This window comes from Corticium candelabrum, chromosome 12 (genome assembly GCF_963422355.1).
Source record: "Corticium candelabrum chromosome 12, ooCorCand1.1, whole genome shotgun sequence".
NCBI lineage: Eukaryota > Metazoa > Porifera > Homoscleromorpha > Homosclerophorida > Plakinidae > Corticium > Corticium candelabrum.
Window position 1 is genome coordinate 8,098,290 of NC_085096.1, and position 19,319 is coordinate 8,117,608.

The 19,319-nt window shown below is 41.0% G+C and overlaps 4 protein-coding genes across 4 annotated transcripts; 2 read left to right on the top strand and 2 right to left on the bottom strand.

Moving 5' to 3' along the window:
- Positions 1-23: 23 nt before the first annotated feature.
- Positions 24-7,651, bottom strand: LOC134187805 (uncharacterized). The gene is made up of 7 exons (XM_062655967.1): positions 7,210-7,651; positions 2,421-2,496; positions 1,756-2,187; positions 1,550-1,700; positions 1,223-1,494; positions 708-1,161; positions 24-655 (listed from the first exon to the last, which is right to left on the bottom strand). Exons 1-6 carry the CDS (start codon positions 7,220-7,222, stop codon positions 912-914), a joined length of 1,194 nt encoding a protein of 397 aa, XP_062511951.1. The 5' UTR covers positions 7,223-7,651; the 3' UTR covers positions 24-655; positions 708-911.
- Positions 2,827-7,103, top strand: LOC134188238 (uncharacterized protein K02A2.6-like). The gene is made up of 2 exons (XM_062656436.1): positions 2,827-6,724; positions 7,099-7,103. Exons 1-2 carry the CDS (start codon positions 2,827-2,829, stop codon positions 7,101-7,103), a joined length of 3,903 nt encoding a protein of 1,300 aa, XP_062512420.1.
- Positions 7,652-15,742: 8,091 nt separating the features above from the next.
- On the bottom strand, positions 15,743-16,277 carry LOC134187728 (uncharacterized). Its single transcript, XM_062655880.1, has 3 exons — positions 16,146-16,277; positions 15,813-16,104; positions 15,743-15,768 (listed from the first exon to the last, which is right to left on the bottom strand). The coding sequence occupies exons 1-3, from the start codon at positions 16,275-16,277 to the stop codon at positions 15,743-15,745; spliced, it is 450 nt and encodes a 149-aa protein (XP_062511864.1).
- Positions 16,278-17,708: 1,431 nt separating this feature from the next.
- Positions 17,709-18,989, top strand: LOC134187729 (uncharacterized). Its single transcript, XM_062655881.1, has one exon. It carries the CDS (start codon positions 17,709-17,711, stop codon positions 18,987-18,989), a length of 1,281 nt encoding a protein of 426 aa, XP_062511865.1.
- Positions 18,990-19,319: the final 330 nt, after the last annotated feature.

Genomic DNA, 19,319 nt, shown 5'->3' on the forward strand with positions numbered 1-19,319 from the left:
CTTTAGACATAACTGTTTCTGGGACTGCAAGCTAGTGCTATATTGTACTCTGATCTTCGTCAGTACCTATCAAGTGCAAGTTATCATAGTAACGTCCTCGAATTGGCGAATCACATATATACAGAAGCAAGTTACACTGCCTAGAAACAACGCAGAACGTCCTACATGTCTGGTTACCTCAAATGGGTTCCCAGGTGGCATGATTTCACTCGCTAAAACTAATCCATCGCTAGGCAATGAATCATCTGTCTTTTACCTCCACGTATATATGTTCAGAGTATGAATCAAGCAACTTCAGTTTGAACAGCAGCCTCTTACCCTTGAGAAGCCGTACTCCAGAAATGGCATACGGCTAAGTCAATCATGTGCAGAAAGATCTTCTTCCAGTACTTGAGGCTCTAGTGAAGGACTTCATAATATTTTATCATCTGGTCGGATTTATCAACTCCGCCCATATGGATGTTATAATCACCAATAGCCTCAGGTCTGAAAATGGTTATCTTGTGGTGCCCCTCATACTTTGCACGATCTTTGGCAAATCTGTCGCAGGGAGTATAGAGGTGTCCTGAATGAAGTGTGCTCATTACCGTCACCACGCTCCGGTCCACCCACTGAATGACCAACAATTCGTTGTCACGATCATATCGGAATGAACCTAAAAGAAAACTATAATTGTATTTGCTAATAAACTTATTTGCTATGGCTACCTCGTGGTGACTTCCCAAAGACACGTGAAATAGTGAGGAACACCCTTCCTGTTTTTCTGGACGGTACCACAAGTCATTGTACCCCGACTGTAAAGCTCCTTGTACAGAGGCCCAAATGTGTAGAATTGATCTGTGTATACAGTGTACCCCTGATCAAGGAGAGGATCCATCATACGCATGACAGTACGATGGATCACACTTGTGTCATCCGCTGGTTGACGTGTCGTCTTCTGTCATTTCCGAGCCGAGCCAGCCGATCGTGATGTGGTTGCAGCTGATGTTGTTGCTGCAGTTGTTGTTGTTGCAGCTGATGTTGTTGCTGCTGTCCTCGCCGCATCCGATGTTTGTCGCTCTTTGCCCGTGTGTATCTCGAAGTTGTATGTGTAGCCGGAGATGGAATAGCATACCCAATACAACTTCACCCCACTTGACGGGTTTGTTGTTTATGTATTGCCTAATAACAGCAAAACAAATTTAGTTAATTCCCAATTTTTACGTTAGAAACTTCTACATACCTAAAGCCAAAACAACCTTTTGCTTTGACCATTCGCTCGTGAAGTGAGACACGGGCATGGGGCTGACCATATTTGATGCAGTTGAGGGGCATGGCCTCAATGAGGCCTCTAACTTTTCTCAAAGGGTCAGTCCCTCGATCCTTGTCAGTGCGAGGATTCTCCATCTGCAGGACCGACAGTATAGCGACAAAACGATTGCGTGTCATGAACCGTCTGGCCCACAATCCGTGAAATGGAAAGGTTGTGGACCAGTATTCAGAGAGCTCAGGAACCTTATAAATACATATATAATTAAGAAGAAACTACTAAAGAATTTTGTTGTATTACATTCTTTACAAGTCCCATGTATATCATGAGCCCTATGAATGAGTTCATCTCCGCAAGCGTCAATGAACGAAAACTCCCCTTCCCTCGGCGCCCTCCTGATTTTCCACAGTAAGTCTTTTTGCAACTGTCTTCACCGTTGATGTTGCTGTTTCTAAAAATTATTATAACGTAATAACAAACGCACACAAAAGACATCAAACATATACATTCTGATGGTCTCCAGCATTTCATCGATGAAGAACAGTTTGAAGACTCCGATGGCGTCAGTTGGATATGTTGGAGGAAAGTAGAATCCAGGTTGTCTCGATGGTAGAAATGATGGTAAATTTAATTGATAAGTATCAATAGGTGGATACTCAGACAACTTCTGGATGTTCAGTGGATCGGAGCGGCGATCAAGGTATTGGGCTGGCTCAGGGTCGGAATCAGACGACGACTGTTGTTGAGGCCGACGAGTGGCTATCCTTGGCCGTTGACGTGGCTGACGATAACGACGAGACGCTGACAACGATGACGAAGGAAGACAAGATGGGCTGGAAGGTGGTAGAACTGGAGGTGGTGTAGTAGAGTGAGGATGTGGCATAGCAGAGTGAGGAGTAGATGGAGATGGCAAAAAATGCTGTTGAAGTGAAGGAGGGCTAAGAAATGTATAAAAATGTTAGAAAATGTTTGCATGGTAGCAATTTATGAGATCTGCAACAAATACATCCGGGTACCCACCCATAGCAACCACAACATACGTGTGTTGCTATGCGCATAACTCAAAATCTTCACAACAGCAACAGATAAATTGCAAAAAAACTTTATGGAAACGGTCTAATAAACAGCATATCGCGACAAAAGGAAAGAATTACACACATAACTGTTTTACCTACAGAGTGGCGTCATCTCTGTCAACGTGAACTGGAAGATCTTCCTCGTGGAGCGTAGCAGCTTCGTCTGGTGAGCTAAGAAATACATATAATATTAGAAAACTGTCTGCAGATTGCTATGTATTACGTTTGCAACAAACACATCCGGGAATGTAGCGGCGACCAACACCGTTACTATGGGCCTCATTTAGATTCTTCCCAACGGTGAACTCCCAAACTTTTAAACACTGTAACAGGAGTAGACTACATTGCGCATGCGTAGTACAAATACCACTAGTATATAAGCAGACACAGTACTTGTACACTTAGTATTGCGTGACTAGCCTAGAGAGTCAATATCATAATACACTATATTACATGGTGTCAGAAGTGCAGTGACTCGCAGCAGACTGTTTATGAGCAACAATGTCTACGGCTACGCAAGTACGAGAGTCACCGGAGCCACGCACAGTACAAGAGTCACCGGAGCCACGCGATCTCGTTCATTTGACGAATGTGACAGTCCCGTTGCCGGAGAGATTGAATCTAAAAGGCAACTTGGCACAAAACTGGCGAACGTTTCGCAGAAGATGGGAATCTTTCGAGGTCTCGTCCCGAATGACCAGAAGATCGCACGAGGAGCGAGTGGCGACCTTCCAGCAATGCCTGCCGGCAGAAGCTCTCGAGGTTCTGGACACCTTGCCCTTCGCAGAAGGTGAAGATAGAAATGATATGGCAGTAGTGCTTCGCCATATGGAAGCGTACTGCTTCAGCAAAACAAACGTGATCTACGAACGGTACCAGCTCACGCAGCGAGCACAGAAGCAAGGTGAGCCTTTTGATGACTACCTAATTTCGCTAAGAAGCATGATTCGTGCATGCAATTATGGTGCGATCCAAGATGAATTGTTGCGCGACAAGATAGTCCATGGGATACGCAACAATGACACCCGTCAGAAACTGCTGCAAGAAGCTAAATTAACTTTGGCGACCGCGATATCCATATGCCGTGCCGCAGAGTCGACATCCGCACAAGCCAAAGCCATTAGCTTCAGCGATGACGTGCATGCACTGACCGCGTACAGCACACGCAACAGGAGAAGACAAGCCACGGTAACCGCTAGGGTACCGCAGACATGTCAGTATTGTGGACGACGACATGACAGAGGTCCACGACAATGTCCCGCACTAGGCAAAACATGCTCCAAGTGTGGCAAAGCAAACCACTTTGCTTCCGTTTGCCGACAGAAACAACCACAAAAGAAGACAGCTCCCCCAAAACAACAGTACCGCATACACCGTATGGAAGACGACGAGTTAGACCAAACCAATTACTTGATGACAATCACATTGACCGATACCAGAAACACGGATACAGCCCATTCTCTTCAAAATAGCCAGGAGACACATGTCAATCAACTGTACGCCACAATGACAGTCGGTGGGTGCCCAATACGTCTACAATTAGACACGGGTGCTACGTGCAACGTTATCAGAAAGTCGGAAACTCCTCCAGGGACCGTACTACAGAAATCTGACAAAGTTTTGTCTCTTTACAACAAAAGCAGACTGAAACCTCTGGGTAGGTGTACTTTGCCAATCATCAACCCCAAAACGAAGCAACAACACATTGAGGAATTCGTTGTCGTCGCAGACAACGAAGCAGCTACCTCTCTGTTAGGAGCCGGAGCGACGCAGCGACTAGGACTTATCAGCGTACACCTCGACCACGTACGTACTGTCAAACACGAACAGACAGCACCTGGTTCTTGCAAACCGCAGACAACCACGGACACCACATCTGACGTAAAGCAACTTCTTGCAACATACGCAGATGTTTTCGATAGCAGCACTGTTGGTCAACTGCCTGGAATGCTACATCTAGATGTTGACCCCACGGTACCACCTGTCAAAATGCCTCTAAGAAAAATGCCCATTGCTATACAAGCACAGCTGAAAGACGAGCTGCAGCGACTGGAACGACTAGACGTGATCGAACGAGTGGACACTCCAACCGAGTGGATATCTAGCCTCGTCGCCGTCAAGAAGCCGAACGGAAAACTCCGCTTGTGCATCGATCCCAAGCCCTTAAACAAGGCACTGAGACGCAGTCACTATCCGATGCACACCATCGATGATCTGCTGCCTGAACTATCGCAAGCCAAGATGTTCAGCGTTTGCGACGTAAGTAATGGATTCTGGCATGTTAAATTAGACGAAGAATCTAGCTTACTTACGACATTTGAGACGCCATTTGGACGCTACAAATGGAAGAGGATGCCTTTCGGTATCTCACCTGCACCGGAAGTATTCCAGCGACGACTAGACGAAGCCCTAGACGGAATGCCCGGAGTGCATACAATTGCAGATGACATCCTGATCACTGGAGTAGGAAGTAACATGGATGATGCAACAGCAGACCATGACCGCAAACTCCACAGACTACTTCAGCGATGCCGCTCCAAAGGAATCCGCATCAATGCCGACAAACTCAAGTTTAGGCAAAGCAAAGTTGCCTATCTTGGACATTTGCTCACAATCGACGGTTTGAAGCGCGACCCCAGCAAACTTACAGCAATACTAAATATGCAGAAGCCCACAGACGTTCACGGAGTGCAGCGCATACAAGGACTAGTCAATTACCTCTCGCGCTTTCTTAGCAATCTGACCGATTTGTGTGAGCCACTTCGCCAGCTCACACACAAGGATACAGCATGGAATTGGACTGATATCCACGACAAAGCTTTCCAGAAAATAAAAAACGCTATTACTGAAGCACCTGTACTGCAATACTTTGACCCGGCTGAGCTGACAACAGTACAATGCGATGCGTCAGAAACAGGACTGGGAGCAGCTCTCATGCAAGCAGGCAAGCCGGTAGCCTACGCAAGCAGGGCTCTGACAACGACCGAACAAAACTACGCTCAAATTGAGAAGGAATTACTTGCAATCGTCTATGGGATGGAAAGGTTTCACCACTACACCTACGGCAGACCAGTATTGGTAGAAACTGATCACAAACCTTTAGAAACTATTGTCAAGAAACATCTACAGAAGACACCAAAACGACTGCAAAGGATGCTTCTCAGACTACAGCGTTACGACATCACAGTTACCTACAAGCGTGGTACTCAGATGTTTCTAGCTGATACACTGTCACGAGCCTATTTACCTACTGACAAAGGACCATCATCCAGCCATTTGGAAGTGGTACACCAACAGACCAATGTTGCAATTGAAATCGAACATATCAATATGGCGGATTACATACCGCTAACACCAGAGGCAATAGCACCAATCCAAGAAGAAACAGCGAAAGACCCTACATTGCAACAACTCAAGCTTATAATTCTACAAGGATGGCCAAACAAGAACAACCTTCCACCGGATTTACTTCCATATTACAACTATCGAGATGAGCTAGTTGTGCAACATAACATTATATACAGAAATGATAGATGTGTCCTACCAAAATCGATGAGAGCAAATACCTTGCAAAAGATACATAGCTCACATCTAGGCATAGTTGCATGTCAACGTCAAGCCAGAGAATGCATATTCTGGCCCGGTATGACTGCTGACATTGCAGCTTCTGTCAGCCAATGCGAAGTTTGTCAAGCCCTTGGCACACAGCAGCAGAAGGAAACGCTAACACCACACCAAATCCCAAGTAGACCATGGAGCAAAGTCGGACTGGATATCTTTACGCTTTCAGATCAGCATTATCTGATTACAGTCGACTACTACAGTAACTTTTGGGAGATAGACCGTTTGGACAGTATGGACTCAGCCACGGTCATCAGAAAACTGAAAAGTCATTACGCAAGATATGGTATTCCATCAACAGTTGTATCAGACAATGGACCACAGTTTGCGTCAGATAAATTCAAAGACTTTGCCAAGACATATCAGTTTGACCATATCACTTCGAGTCCAGGGTATCCCCAATCAAATGGGAAAGCAGAAAGTGCAGTCAAAACCGCAAAACACATCATGGGAAAAGCAAAGATCACTGGGTCAGACCCATGGCTTTCACTGTTGGATCACAGGAACACGCCAACAGCAGGAATGCAAACTAGCCCAGCACAGCGACTGATGAGTAGGAGAACCAGAACTCTTCTACCTACCACTGCAAAGCTACTGAAACCTCAGATACCAGTCGATGTTCTTCAGGAACTAGCAACACGACAAGCAAAGCAAGCCCATTACTATAACAAAACAGCAAAGGATCTGCCTCGCCTACAACCTGGTCAAGCTGTCCACATACAACCACTCAATGCCTACGACCACAAGTGGAAACCAGCAACCGTTCAGAGACAAATAGGTATCCGATCCTATGATGTCACTACAGAAAACGGACGACTTCTTCGCAGAAATAGAAAACATCTACGAGCAGCACCAGCAACAACAAAACCCAAACAACAGACAACACAGATAAAGACATCACAACAAAGCAGAATAACACCCGCAACGATCTCCAAACACACAGAAACAACGAATGTCGCCCGCAGCAAACGAGTTGTGAAACAACCTGCTTACCTGAAGGATTACGTTGTCTAGACTTTACTGCTAGCTTAGCTAGAACATTTTTTTGGAAAGGGGATGTAACAGGAGTAGACTACATTGCGCATGCGTAGTACAAATACCACTAGTATATAAGCAGACACAGTACTTGTACACTTAGTATTGCGTGACTAGCCTAGAGAGTCAATATCATAATACACTATATTACAAACACTTTCAAAAACGTTTACTGAACAGCGAATCACAAAGAAACGAAAGGATTTGACATCTAACCGTTATACTTACAGCGTAGCGTCATCGCTGTGTTCGTCCACGAGAAGATCTTCCTCGTTCTCCGTCATATCGTTTTCCGATGACGAGTCCGACGCGAAATATGCGTCGGCCTCGTCAGAAAGATCATCAGCCGTCGTTTCAAACAGAAATCGGCCGGCTAAATTTGAAGCGTACACTTGATCTGCGAAGCCACTGCAGCGCCCAGACATCGTTGTCGGCAAATTTTCTTACTTAGCCGCATGCGCCGCTAAAATTTTACCCGTATGTATAGACACGCCTAAAGGGTGTGTCTAACGGCTAAAAATATTTTGATTGGCTAACAAAGCTGGGGAAGGTGGATATTCAACGAAGTCACCTGACCGGAAATTAACATCGATTTGTGTCACCATTTCTGTGATGCCCAACAAGCAGTGACATATTTCTAGTTCAAATAACAACACGATTACTCCACAATGCTACAGTGGTTTACAAAGATTGATACAGTTACGCAATCTCCTTTAATAGGACAACAAGGTGAGTGTTAATATTAGTAGTGAACATCACTACTATTTGTCATAAATTAACATCGATTTGTGTCACCATTTCTGTGTCTGACAAGGGGGGCATATTTCTTGTTATAGTTACAACAAGATTACTCTACAATATGACAGTTGTTCACAAAGATTGATACAGTTACGCAATCTCCTTTAATAGGACTACAAGGTCAGCATAAATATCAATGGTGAACATCACTACTATTTGCCATGAATTAACATCGATTTGTGTCACCATTTCTGTGATGTCCGACAAGCGGTGGCATACTTCTAGTTGAAATTACAACACGATTACTCCACAATGCTACAGTGGTTTACAAAGATTGATACAGTTCCGCAATCTCCTTTAATAGGATAACAAGGTGAGTATTAATATCATTAGTGAACATCACTACTATTTGTCATAAATTAACATCGATTTGTGTCACCTGACAAATAGTAGTGATGTTCACTACTAATATAAACTTCACTACTAACATTAACACTCATCTTGTTGTCATATTAAAGGACATTGTGTAACTGTATCAATCTTTGGAAACAACTGTCATATTGTAGAGTAATCTTGTTGTAACTATAACAAGAAATATGCCCCCCTTGTCGGGCATCACACAAATGGTGACACAAATCGATGTTAATTTATGACAAATACTAGTGATGTTCACTACTAATATTAACACTCATCTTGTTGTCCTATTAAAGGAGATTGCGTAACTGTATCAATCTTTCTAAACAACTGTCATATTGTAGAGCAATCGTGTTGTAATTTCAACTAGAAATATGCCACTGCTTGTCGGACATCACAGAAATGGTGACACAAATCGATGTTAATTTATGACAAATAGTAGTGATGTTCACTAATGATATTAACAGTCACCTTGTTGTCCTATTAAAGGAGATTGCGTAACTGTATCAATCTTTGTAAACAACTGTCATACTATAGAGTAATCTTGTTGTAACTATAACAAGAAATATGCCCCCCTTGTCGGGCATAACGTATATTATACAGTATATATACAGTATATTATACAGTATATATACAATATATATACAGTATATTATACAGTATACATGTATATACAGTATATATACATTATATTATAGAGTATATATACAGTATATATACGTTATATTATACAGTATATATACAGTATATTATACAGTATATATACAGTATATGTACAGTATATTATACAGTATATATACAGTATATTATACATTATATTATACAGTATATATACAGTATATTATACAGTATATTATACAGTATATTATACATTATATTATACAGTATATATACAGTATATTATACAGAATATTATACAGTATATATACATTATATTATACAGTATATATACAGTATATTATACATTATATTATACAGTATATATACAATATATTATACAGTAAATTATACAGTATATATACATTATATTATACAGTATATTATACAGTATATTATACAGTATATTATACAGTATATTGTACAGTATATTATACAGTATATATACATTATATTATACAGTATATTATACAGTATATATACAGTATATATACAGTATATTATACAGTATATATACAGTATATTATACAGTATATATACAGTATATTATACATTATATTATACAGTATATTATACAGTATATTATACAGTATATTCTACAGTATATATACAGTATCTTATATAGTATATTATACAGTATATTATACAGTATGTTATACAGTATATTATACAGTATGTTATACAGTATATTATACAGTATACTATACAGTATATATACAGTATATATACAATATATATACATTATATTATACAGTATATATACAGTATATTATACAGTATATACAGTATATATACATTATATTATACAGTATATATACAGTATATTATACAGTATACATACAGTATATTATACAGTATATTATACAGTATATATACATTATATTATACAGTATATTATACAGTATATATACATTATATTATAGAGTATATATACAGTATATATACGTTGTTTGGTTAAATATGAGTGTCTCACTCGTGTTTCCATTGTACAACCGTGGCGCTGCAACGGTACACGTATAGACACCGTTCCAAGAAGCATTCATGCATATATACAGTAAATATATACACGACAACAATATATTGTCGTGTATATATACATGCATATATACACGACAACAAAATTGAAGTAACATCTGCGGAAATGAAAGCGCAAGATACAGCTATTAAGTCTGTACTACTAAACAATGTTTCGTTGCTGCATCGACTCAAAGTGACAAGCAACGTGTCTTTGCAGTGGAGGCAGTGGAAGGAAGTGTAGGACTCATATGAGTTGGTTTCAACACTGAAGAGCCAATCAGATGAGTACAGAGTTGCCACATTCATTACGTGTATTAGACCAGATGCTCTGGAAGTAGACAATACGCTCCAGTTTGAGACGCCAGCTGATGAGCAGGACATTCAAAAAGTTCTTGGTTAAATGGAAGAGCATTTTATAAGAGAAACGAATACGATATACGAGCGTTAAAATTTCCAGAGTAGGCAGCAAAAAGACAACGAAGCAATTAATCAGTATATTACTGCATTAGGGTTAGCTCGTTTGGAACAAAAGCAAATGAATGTTTGAGAGATCAGATTGTGTATGGAATAAAACCGACTGTGCTACGAAAGCAACTATTACAAAAGAAATGTTTGACGTTATCTGAATGCCTTGACATGTGTATTATCTATGAGGCCACCAGACATCAGATGACAGTGATGACAGAATAAGAGTTTGTACAATCCGTAAGTAAACGGCGAAAAAAGCTTGAGAACTCTAAGAAGTCATCAGGCAAGGAACGTAAACAAACACAAAAGACTCTCACGGGTCAGAGTCAGAACACGCCCAAAGCAGACTGTAAATATTGTGGTTTGACACATGAACGAAACGCAGCCAAGTGTCCTGCATATGGCAAAAAAATTGCCACAAATGAAATCATTTTGCTCCTAAGTGCAGATTAAAACGACAGACAAACACACGACAGCGAATAGATGTAGCTACAAACAGAGATGAAAGTGTAGCAGATAATGAATGTCTGACGTTTACGCTGACTCCGCCTCAAAAGGATGTTCAGCTGATGCACTGCAAAGACAACTATGGGTGGAATTATCAGCGCCAAGTCTATGACGACATGCACATCAATGGTAAAGGTGTCAAATTCCAGATTAACACGGGAGCCACGTGCAACGTGCTTAAAAAGATTGAGGTTTCCTAAGAGACCAAGATTATGCCCACAGCACAGATGATAACTTTGCATGATCGAAGCAGAGTTAAACCATATGGCAAATGCAAAGTGAAAGTGACAAATCCTAGAATAGTGAAAACGTATGATGTGGAATTTGTTGTGATACAAGATGCGCAAAATATAATTTTGGAGCTAAGCTACTGTGCAACTGATGGGTTTGTTAACTGTTCACCATGAAATGATTCAGAAGATAGCCACTGACAATAAAAGTTAAGCACACACCCCCAATTTTGTAAAAGTACCATACAGTATTTGTGAAGACAGTTGGTCTTCTAAGAAATGATATACATCTAGATGTTGACCGAACAAGGAAACCAGACAAAATGCCAGTGAGACTCATCCCCGTTGCTATTAAAGGAAAGTTGAAAGCAGAACTCGATCGTCTTGAGAAGCTTGGTGTACTTGGAAGAATTGAAGAGCCTACAAAATTAGAATCCAATTTGGTAATTGTCAAAAAACTAAATGGCAGTTTGCGATTATGTTTGAATCCAAAGTCATTTAATGCAGTTTTGAAAATGAGACATTATCAAATCCCAATGTTTTAAAATTTATTAACACTATTGGCTAATGCGAAAGTCTTCAGCATTTCAGATGTCAGGAATGAGTACTGGCATGTTCTTTTTGATAAGGAGTCGCAAAAAACTCACAACATTCGGTACACTTTTTGGGAGATACTGTTGGTGAAGAATGCCATTTGGTATCTCAGTTGCACCAAAAATATTTCAACAACGGTTACAAAAGGCCATTGAAAGTGGCATTACCTATGCAGAAGCAGTTAAGGATCACGACAAGAAACTTGGGATTTTTTCGAAACAATGTCAGAAGAAACAGATTTGTCTGAACAAGTATAAGTTTTGATTAAAAGTAAGATCAGTAGCATACATGGGCATCTACTGACTGATGAAAGAATTAAACCAGATCATAAGAAGATAACAGCGATACATCAGATGCCGAAACCAAAAGATGTTGCAGGAGTTAGACAATGCTTGGTATGGTCACGTATTCGGAAAAATTTCTCCCACAACTAGCAACTATGTAAGAACCTTTGGACAGCTGACCAAACAAGATGTTGAGTGGATTTGGACTTATGAACATGACAAAGCGATGGACAGTATCAAGAAAGCAATCACACAGGTTCCAGTTCTCAAGTACCTTAATGACAATAAAAAAAGCAACTCTTCAGTGTGATTCCTCAGGACTAAAAATTGGAGTAGCACTAATGCAAGGAGGACAACCAGTGACTTATGCCAATTGTGCTTTAACTTCTACAGAGCAGCAATATTTGCAAATAGAAAATAAACTGCTATCAATATTATTTGGTCTAGAGAGGTTTGACACATACACATTTGGACGGCAAGTCAGAATACAAACAGATTATAAACCTCTTGAATCTTTGCACAAGAAACCGCTACATTCTTTTCTCAAAAGATTGTAACAAATGATTCTATGCACGCAGCGTTATGATGTGACCGTAGTCTACAGAAAAGGCAAGCACATGTTTTTAGCAGATATCTTATCGAGAGCCTATGTAGCTGATGAAGGCAGTGATGCATGCCTTGATGAAGAAGTGCTACATCTGGATGATGAGGATGCAACAGAGTATCTACCTATGACCCGAACTAGTATTGAGATGTTACAGTAAGGAACATATACAGATGAAACACTGATGCAGTTGAAAAATATTATTCAGAATGGATGGCCAGAGCACAAGAACATTGTTTCACAGTCAATCTGGAAGTACTATGATATTAGAGAAGAGCTGTTATATCAGAATAGTATCATTTTTAAAGGTGATAAAGTCATTCTTCCTTATAGCTTGAGAGCAGCGATGTTAGATAGAATTCACTATGCTCATATAAGCATGAACGGCTGTATGAGTCGAGCCAAAGAGTGTATATACTGGCCCGGCATGGATGCGGAGATACGAGAGTATGTATCTTGATGTTCTACTTGCAGAAGCTTCGATGTAAAGCAGCCCAAGAAGTCGTGTAGACTGACGAGCCTGCCAAGTGTAGTTACAGCGATCCGGACTTCGCATGTTGTTCACTCGTTGTTTTGTCGCACATCCGCTATCTGCACGGCTCTTGCCAGTGCAAAGACTCTAGTGGCTAGTAGGGCACGTAATGGCAACAAGAGAAACATTGACGTGGAATTGAAGTCCGCTCTTTGTGTATTCAATTATGATGACTTTCGGGATAGTAAACTTGAAGTCTGCAGGGCCATTCTAGAAGAAAAAGACATCTTTCTCCGCACAAAAAAAAAACGAGTGAATACACGTGGATTACGGATCGCTGTAACGAGACTTGGCAGGCTCGCCAGTATATGCGAGTAGGACAATAACTTAGCTAGAAATACACTGACTTCCACATGCTGAAGTCGTCTTGAGATTTGGATAGCGTGAACGTGGTGCATCACTCACCGTGGAGAGTCACCATGCGCTGTTCGAAAGCTTGGGCGTGATACACAATCCGCTGGGTCACACATTAGATAGATATAAGCTAATTAAGTTTGTGACGTTCATGATCAAGAGGTGGATGTTGTGATGAGTACTGCGTTGGTAACGTGGCGTGACATACAGATCTGGAATTCCTAGGATGACGAGGCCGTCGCGATCGTCTAGATGCACACGGGACAAAATTTATCCCAAAAATGCATACAACAATGCAAAACGATAAACACTTAAGCTGTGTTACATTCATAGCGTTTTATGCGATGCCGAATGTCTTGCATAATACCAACTCTACAGTAGACTTTGACCACAGGCCTGTCAACATATTTATGCCTACTACATCATTAAAAACTTATCATGTTGACATTACTTTTTGAATCGAAGTTTAGCTCATAGAAGCCTTTTTTGTACGTCTCCTCTAGAAAAGGTCTTGCCAATACTATAGGCAGCTAATCGAATTTCAGCCTAGAGAATGCATGATGTAGTCCACTTAGATCAATTTTAGTCAGTCATACACTTCATAATTAGATAGCTAGATTCTTACTTGCTTACCGTGTATTGCAACCGGTCTTTGTTGTTTTTCACCAGTTCTAGCGAACCATCCATTCTTAGCACGAAGCGTCTAATGACAGCTCAACCTCTATCAACCACAATTGTACACTGCGTAGACCCTCCCATAGGCAAAACCTTTAGTTCACACAGATTGACGGCTCCGTCAAACCTGAACGGCGGTATTATTCTTAATTAATTAATAAAGATGCATGTTCAAAAGCTCCTTAAACGAATGTCAAATGATGGAGTGTAATCACACAGTGCACGTGTCATTATGACCTAGCGATGTTGCGTAAATCAACGTATCTAAATAAGCCGTAAATAGACGTAAAATACGAAGACACGTAAATCTTTCGAATTTACGATCTTCGTTATTTACGTCGCAAAGAGCATGCGCAAAGCTACACTTCAGACGTAAAATACGACCCAGGATCGTAAAATACGAAAAAAATTACGTGCCTTCGTATTTCACGTCGATTTACGTCTTATTTACGTCGATTTACGAGCGTGCGGGCCAGTAGTGGTTCGTTCCGGGTGTTCAATGCCGAAATAAAATAAAGAAACTAAATGCGGATTATTGAAAAATCAAGGATAACAATAACGAAACTGGACGACAACGCCGTTCTACAAGAATTTTTGAAGCCATGAACGAAATTCTTGGCTGCAGACCTGCCGCTCATCCTCCTGTCTTGTTGGATACTCTTGAAGAAGAACTACACGTAGAAGTCGAAAAGGAAACTCTCAGTCGGTCAACAACAGAACCATCTACGCCTACCAGCTACCTAGTCGTTAAGAAATTGAGGTGGGCAGCTCACAGTCTCAGAGTTTCCATGTGCAGAACACAATTACTAAGAAGAAAAGACTGAAACGCGTTACGAGGTTTGTAAAGCAAAAGGGCGTGATGCAAAAATGAAAGACATGACTGACACTATGATGAAAACAATAAAGGAGGTAAAGGAGGCGGATTCATCACTGTTGATTGAGTTGGAGGAAAAGAGGATGAAGTACGAGGAGCAAAGAGTAAATGAGGAGAGAGAATACGAGGAATAAAGAAGAATGCAAGAGATAGAATACGAAGATAGAAGGAGAAGGGAAGAAAGAGCGTTTCAACTGCAAATGATGCAGTTGTTGATGGGTGCAGGAAATCGATCTCAAACACCTTATTTCTCATTCTCACGTATGCTTCATGATGATGGATTTCCAAATCAAAATCAACCAAACTGAAGTAGTCAGTAGTTTAGCTATAGCGAATAGTTGACACTGTAAACATGTTCTGAGTAGTTCTGTCATTGTGATTTACGAAACTTCTGACAAGAGCGTCTCTAATTGCAAGTGGTTTCGGCAATGGTAGCATGTGCACCTGCGGGCGCTTGAACGGCTGGCTGTTGCAGTTCGTTTTCATCCCCACTGATCCAGTTGTCATCAAAAAACTCCCCATTTATTTCACACAAGTTGTGTAACACGCAGCAAGCAGCTATAACGTGATGAACATTTTTAATGTTCATGTCATTCTTCATCATGAGTAGCCTCTAGCGGGACTTCAAGCGTCCAAAAGCATTTTCAACCACAATTCTAGCTCTAGAAATTTGGTAGTTGAAGTTCCTGCGTTGTTCTGTCATGTGATCATTTTCAGGGTAAGGTTTGATGAGCCACTTGAGCAAAGGGTATGCAGAATCTCCGATAAGAAATACTGGTATGGTGCACCCTTCAATTTGTTTGCTTTGTCCATTTAAAATCGTCCCTTCTTCTGCCTTCCTGAATAACGCAAAATGAGCCAACACTCTAAGCATCATGCACACTTCCTGGCCAGCCAACGTTAATGTCACGAAACAGGTATTGATGGTCAACAACAGCTTGAAGAATAACAGAATACCATCCTTTTCTATTATAATAGTTGGTGTGATTCAACACAGGTGGAGTAATTTGTATATGACTTCCATCAATGGCTCCTGCACATGGAGAAATATTGAATAACTGCTGGAAGCCATGAACAGCTGCTTCCAGTGCATCTCCTGAAGAAAATTTGATATATGCTGGCATCAGTCGACGAACGATGGCCCTACATGTGCTCTGTACAATAAGACTGACGATCTGAAAATACCAAACAGATGAGCTATGGTGCGGTATTTTACAGTCGTTGCTAAGCACCACAAGGTGACAGCAATTCTTTTCTCAAAAAAAATGGAATTTCTCATGTTCGTGTACTCAAATTCAATGTCTCCTCTCAACTGCTCACATAAGTACAGAAACGTTTCCCTGCACATCCTGAAGTTCTCTCTCCAATCCCGTGAAGTAAAGGTGCACTGCACTATATTTGACCACCAGTGATCTGACCTGATAAAGGCAGGGCTGCTGCACATTCTGGCCATTCAATTTTTAAATATTTTAGATTGGTTAAAAATTAAAAAGTACATCGTGTATTTCAATTTTTGGACAAAGTTTTATCCAAATATTAAAAATTGCAAAATTGAAAATTGATTTATTACATACAAGAAAATCAAAAATAGAATATTGAAACAACAGCTGCACTTTCCGGCCAAGCATATTCTATCTAGTCTTCAGTGACAGCACCTATACATGATAAAGCAATTTGATGATTGGCACTGTCTCCTTCAAGGTGTACACGCAAGGTGACAATCTCAAGTAACAGGCTGATAAATAGGGATTAGCAGTAATGATCTAGGATTCTTTAGGCAAGCGAATTATTTTGTTCAGCTGATGTGACGTCTCGAATTTGTTGATTGTACACACTTGCGCTAGTAGAGGGATTCAGTTTGTAACACACTTGCAGGTATAGAAAAGGTGCACCTGAACTTGCACCAAAGGGATTAGAATTGTTGCACAGGTTTAACAGCAGACTTAGTGTTGTAGACGCGATAGTTTACCAGCAGACTTAGTGTTGTGGACGCGATAGTTTACCAGCAGACTTAGTGCGGTAGACAGGATACTTTAACAGCAGACTTAGTGTTTTAGACGCGATACTTTTACCAGCAGACTTAGTGTTGTAGACGCGATACTTTAAAGTTCGAAAAGAAAAATTGTTGCTTTAGCTCTAAACTCACGCGGTTAACAAACGCCAATGCATCAAAAGCGAACCAAATTGACGCCGCGGTAGGTGATGACGTTATTGGTGCCACGCCCTGTGAAAAGGTCTATTATAAAATCTTTATAAAATCAGAACTGACAGAAAGCGTGTGTAAAAAATTATCTAAATTCAGTGAATTGTGTCTAGATCAACTGGTAGCAAACTTGTTGTGTAAGCGTGTAGAGTGTTATAGTATAACACTTGGCCGGAACCAGAGACGTCAACCTGAGTCCTGGAATGGGACCCTTCCACACGTTTTGCTTCATATCTCGTCTCACTGCAACTGAAAAATCATGAATTTGGTAACATGGTAACCTGGATGTACCAAAAACGTGTTCGCTGCGATACGAGATTCAGCCGCTAGATAGATAATTGTAACCGAATTTTGAATTTTCGAAAATTCTCATCTGCGTAGTTGCCGTTATCCAAATCGTAGAATGCCAAAAACGACGTGAACTAGTCGAAACCAACCTGCTGGACAACATTGTTCAATAGCGCGTTCTTACGACATCCGGGAAATTTTAGCGGGAAATTTGAAATACATGACAGCATGCCGGCCTTAACCACATCCGGGCCCTATTTGCACTACAAGTTGTAGGCTGAACAAGACATGGCTGAACACTTGTCATTCACTTCTCATTCACTTTGCAGGGAGACTAGCCCCAAGCGCAAGAGGAGTACCCCTTCAAGCAATGCGGGAGATTCAGACTCCCTACGCAAAGAGGGTTGGCTGCACCGGCATTTACCCAAGTCCGCGCTTGTGTTGTTTGAGAAAGCCATGAATGCAGTACCAGTACCTCAAACCAAAAAGATGGCGGCCTCCGCTAGAAAGTTTGCTCATATCTGTTTACACCGTGCTGTTGATGAGCCGTTTCTTGCAGATGGCCTGAAGACTATGCTGAAAGGATTGAGTTCTGACTTCGTGGTATCGAGAGAAATGCAAACGGACAGCGGAAGAGCAGATATTGTAGTTCAAGTAGGACAGAGAATAGTGTTAATTGCCGAAGTGAAGAGTGCAATAGCTACGAAAGAACCGCTTGCACGAGCCATGCAATATTTCTGCCAATTCAAGGAGGGTTGTTCAAAGGAGGATTTGTGTTCCAGCCTTGTTGTTACACTTAGACCACCACTTATAGTGGTCTATGGAGCTGTCAGTGTGGGTCAATCCAGTGACCATGTGTTGTTCAGTAAACTGGAGAGTTCGTTTATATCTGACGAAACTGATGATATTGACAAGCTTGCTCAGACGTTGGGAAGAATTAAAGCAGTTGCGACAGAGCTGGCTACGAGTTCAGCAAGCATGAGGGAAGTACAGGTGACCTCTGACCTAGTCCTAAAAAATATTGCAACGCATGAAACATGCAACCTGAGACCCACAGTTTTTACAGCTACATGCCAAGGAAGACAAGTTCTACTAAAGCTGTGCAAGACTGGTTATGGTGAAGAGGTGCATAGATTTATGCATAAGCTGAAGTTTGCTCCTGAACTCATCTACTGTCAAGAAACGAAGGATTTGACTGTTGTTGTCATGGAGCTGGTTCCTAATGCTAAGAATCTGGCAGAGTATCTTAAAATAACTCATGGCCAAGGTCATGACTATGGCTGGATCAAGAGCGAGCTGCAGAAGATTGGCCAAACACTGTCTGATAAAGTATTTGTACATGGAGACTTGAGGGCGCCAAATTTTCTGATTGCACAGGATTTTATGGAGAAGCCTAAGGCTGTCTGCCTAGTTGATTATGACTGGGCTGGAAAGGGGGATGGTACCAGACGTTATCCATTAGACTTGAATGAGGAACTTTATGGAGAAGGTGGTGTACTTGGAGGTGGACCAATAGTACTAGAGCACGACGAGATACTACTCCAACGATTGCTGGACTTTATTGGCTAGGGTAGGTTGATTTGCGCATGATGGTTGAGAATGTTTTCTGTGTAACTGCTGGTCTAGTGCACGTATTTATCTGGTGTTGAAGCACTTGGAAATAAATTAACATACATTTGTATCACAATTTCTGTAATGTCCACAATCGATGTCCGACAAGCGGTGACATATTTCTAGTTGAAATAACAGCAAGATTACTCCACAATGCTACAGTTGTTTACAAAGATTGATACAGTTACGCAATGTCTTTTAATAGGACAACAAGGTGCGTGTTAATATTAGTAGTGAACATCACTACTATTTGTCATAAATTAACATCGATTTGTGTCACCATTTCTG

Bases quoted from the DNA above. Each gene is read 5' to 3' on its own strand.
- LOC134187729 (XM_062655881.1), top strand. From the start codon at position 17,709: ATGGCTGAACACTTGTCATTCACTTCTCATTCACTTTGCAGGGAGACT.
- LOC134188238 (XM_062656436.1), top strand. From the start codon at position 2,827: ATGTCTACGGCTACGCAAGTACGAGAGTCACCGGAGCCACGCACAGTA.
- LOC134187805 (XM_062655967.1), bottom strand. The intron at 2,188-2,420 runs GTAAAACAGTTA...TACATTTCTTAG, and splicing joins GAGATGACGCCACTCTGTAG to CCCTCCTTCACTTCAACAGC. The intron at 1,701-1,755 runs GTATATGTTTGA...AATAATTTTTAG, and splicing joins ATGCTGGAGACCATCAGAAT to AAACAGCAACATCAACGGTG.
- LOC134187728 (XM_062655880.1), bottom strand. From the start codon at position 16,277: ATGTGCAGGGAAACGTTTCTGTACTTATGTGAGCAGTTGAGAGGAGAC. The intron at 16,105-16,145 runs GTAAAATACCGC...TGGTATTTTCAG, and splicing joins TGTGGTGCTTAGCAACGACT to ATCGTCAGTCTTATTGTACA. The intron at 15,769-15,812 runs GTGTGCATGATG...TGCGTTATTCAG, and splicing joins TAACGTTGGCTGGCCAGGAA to GAAGGCAGAAGAAGGGACGA.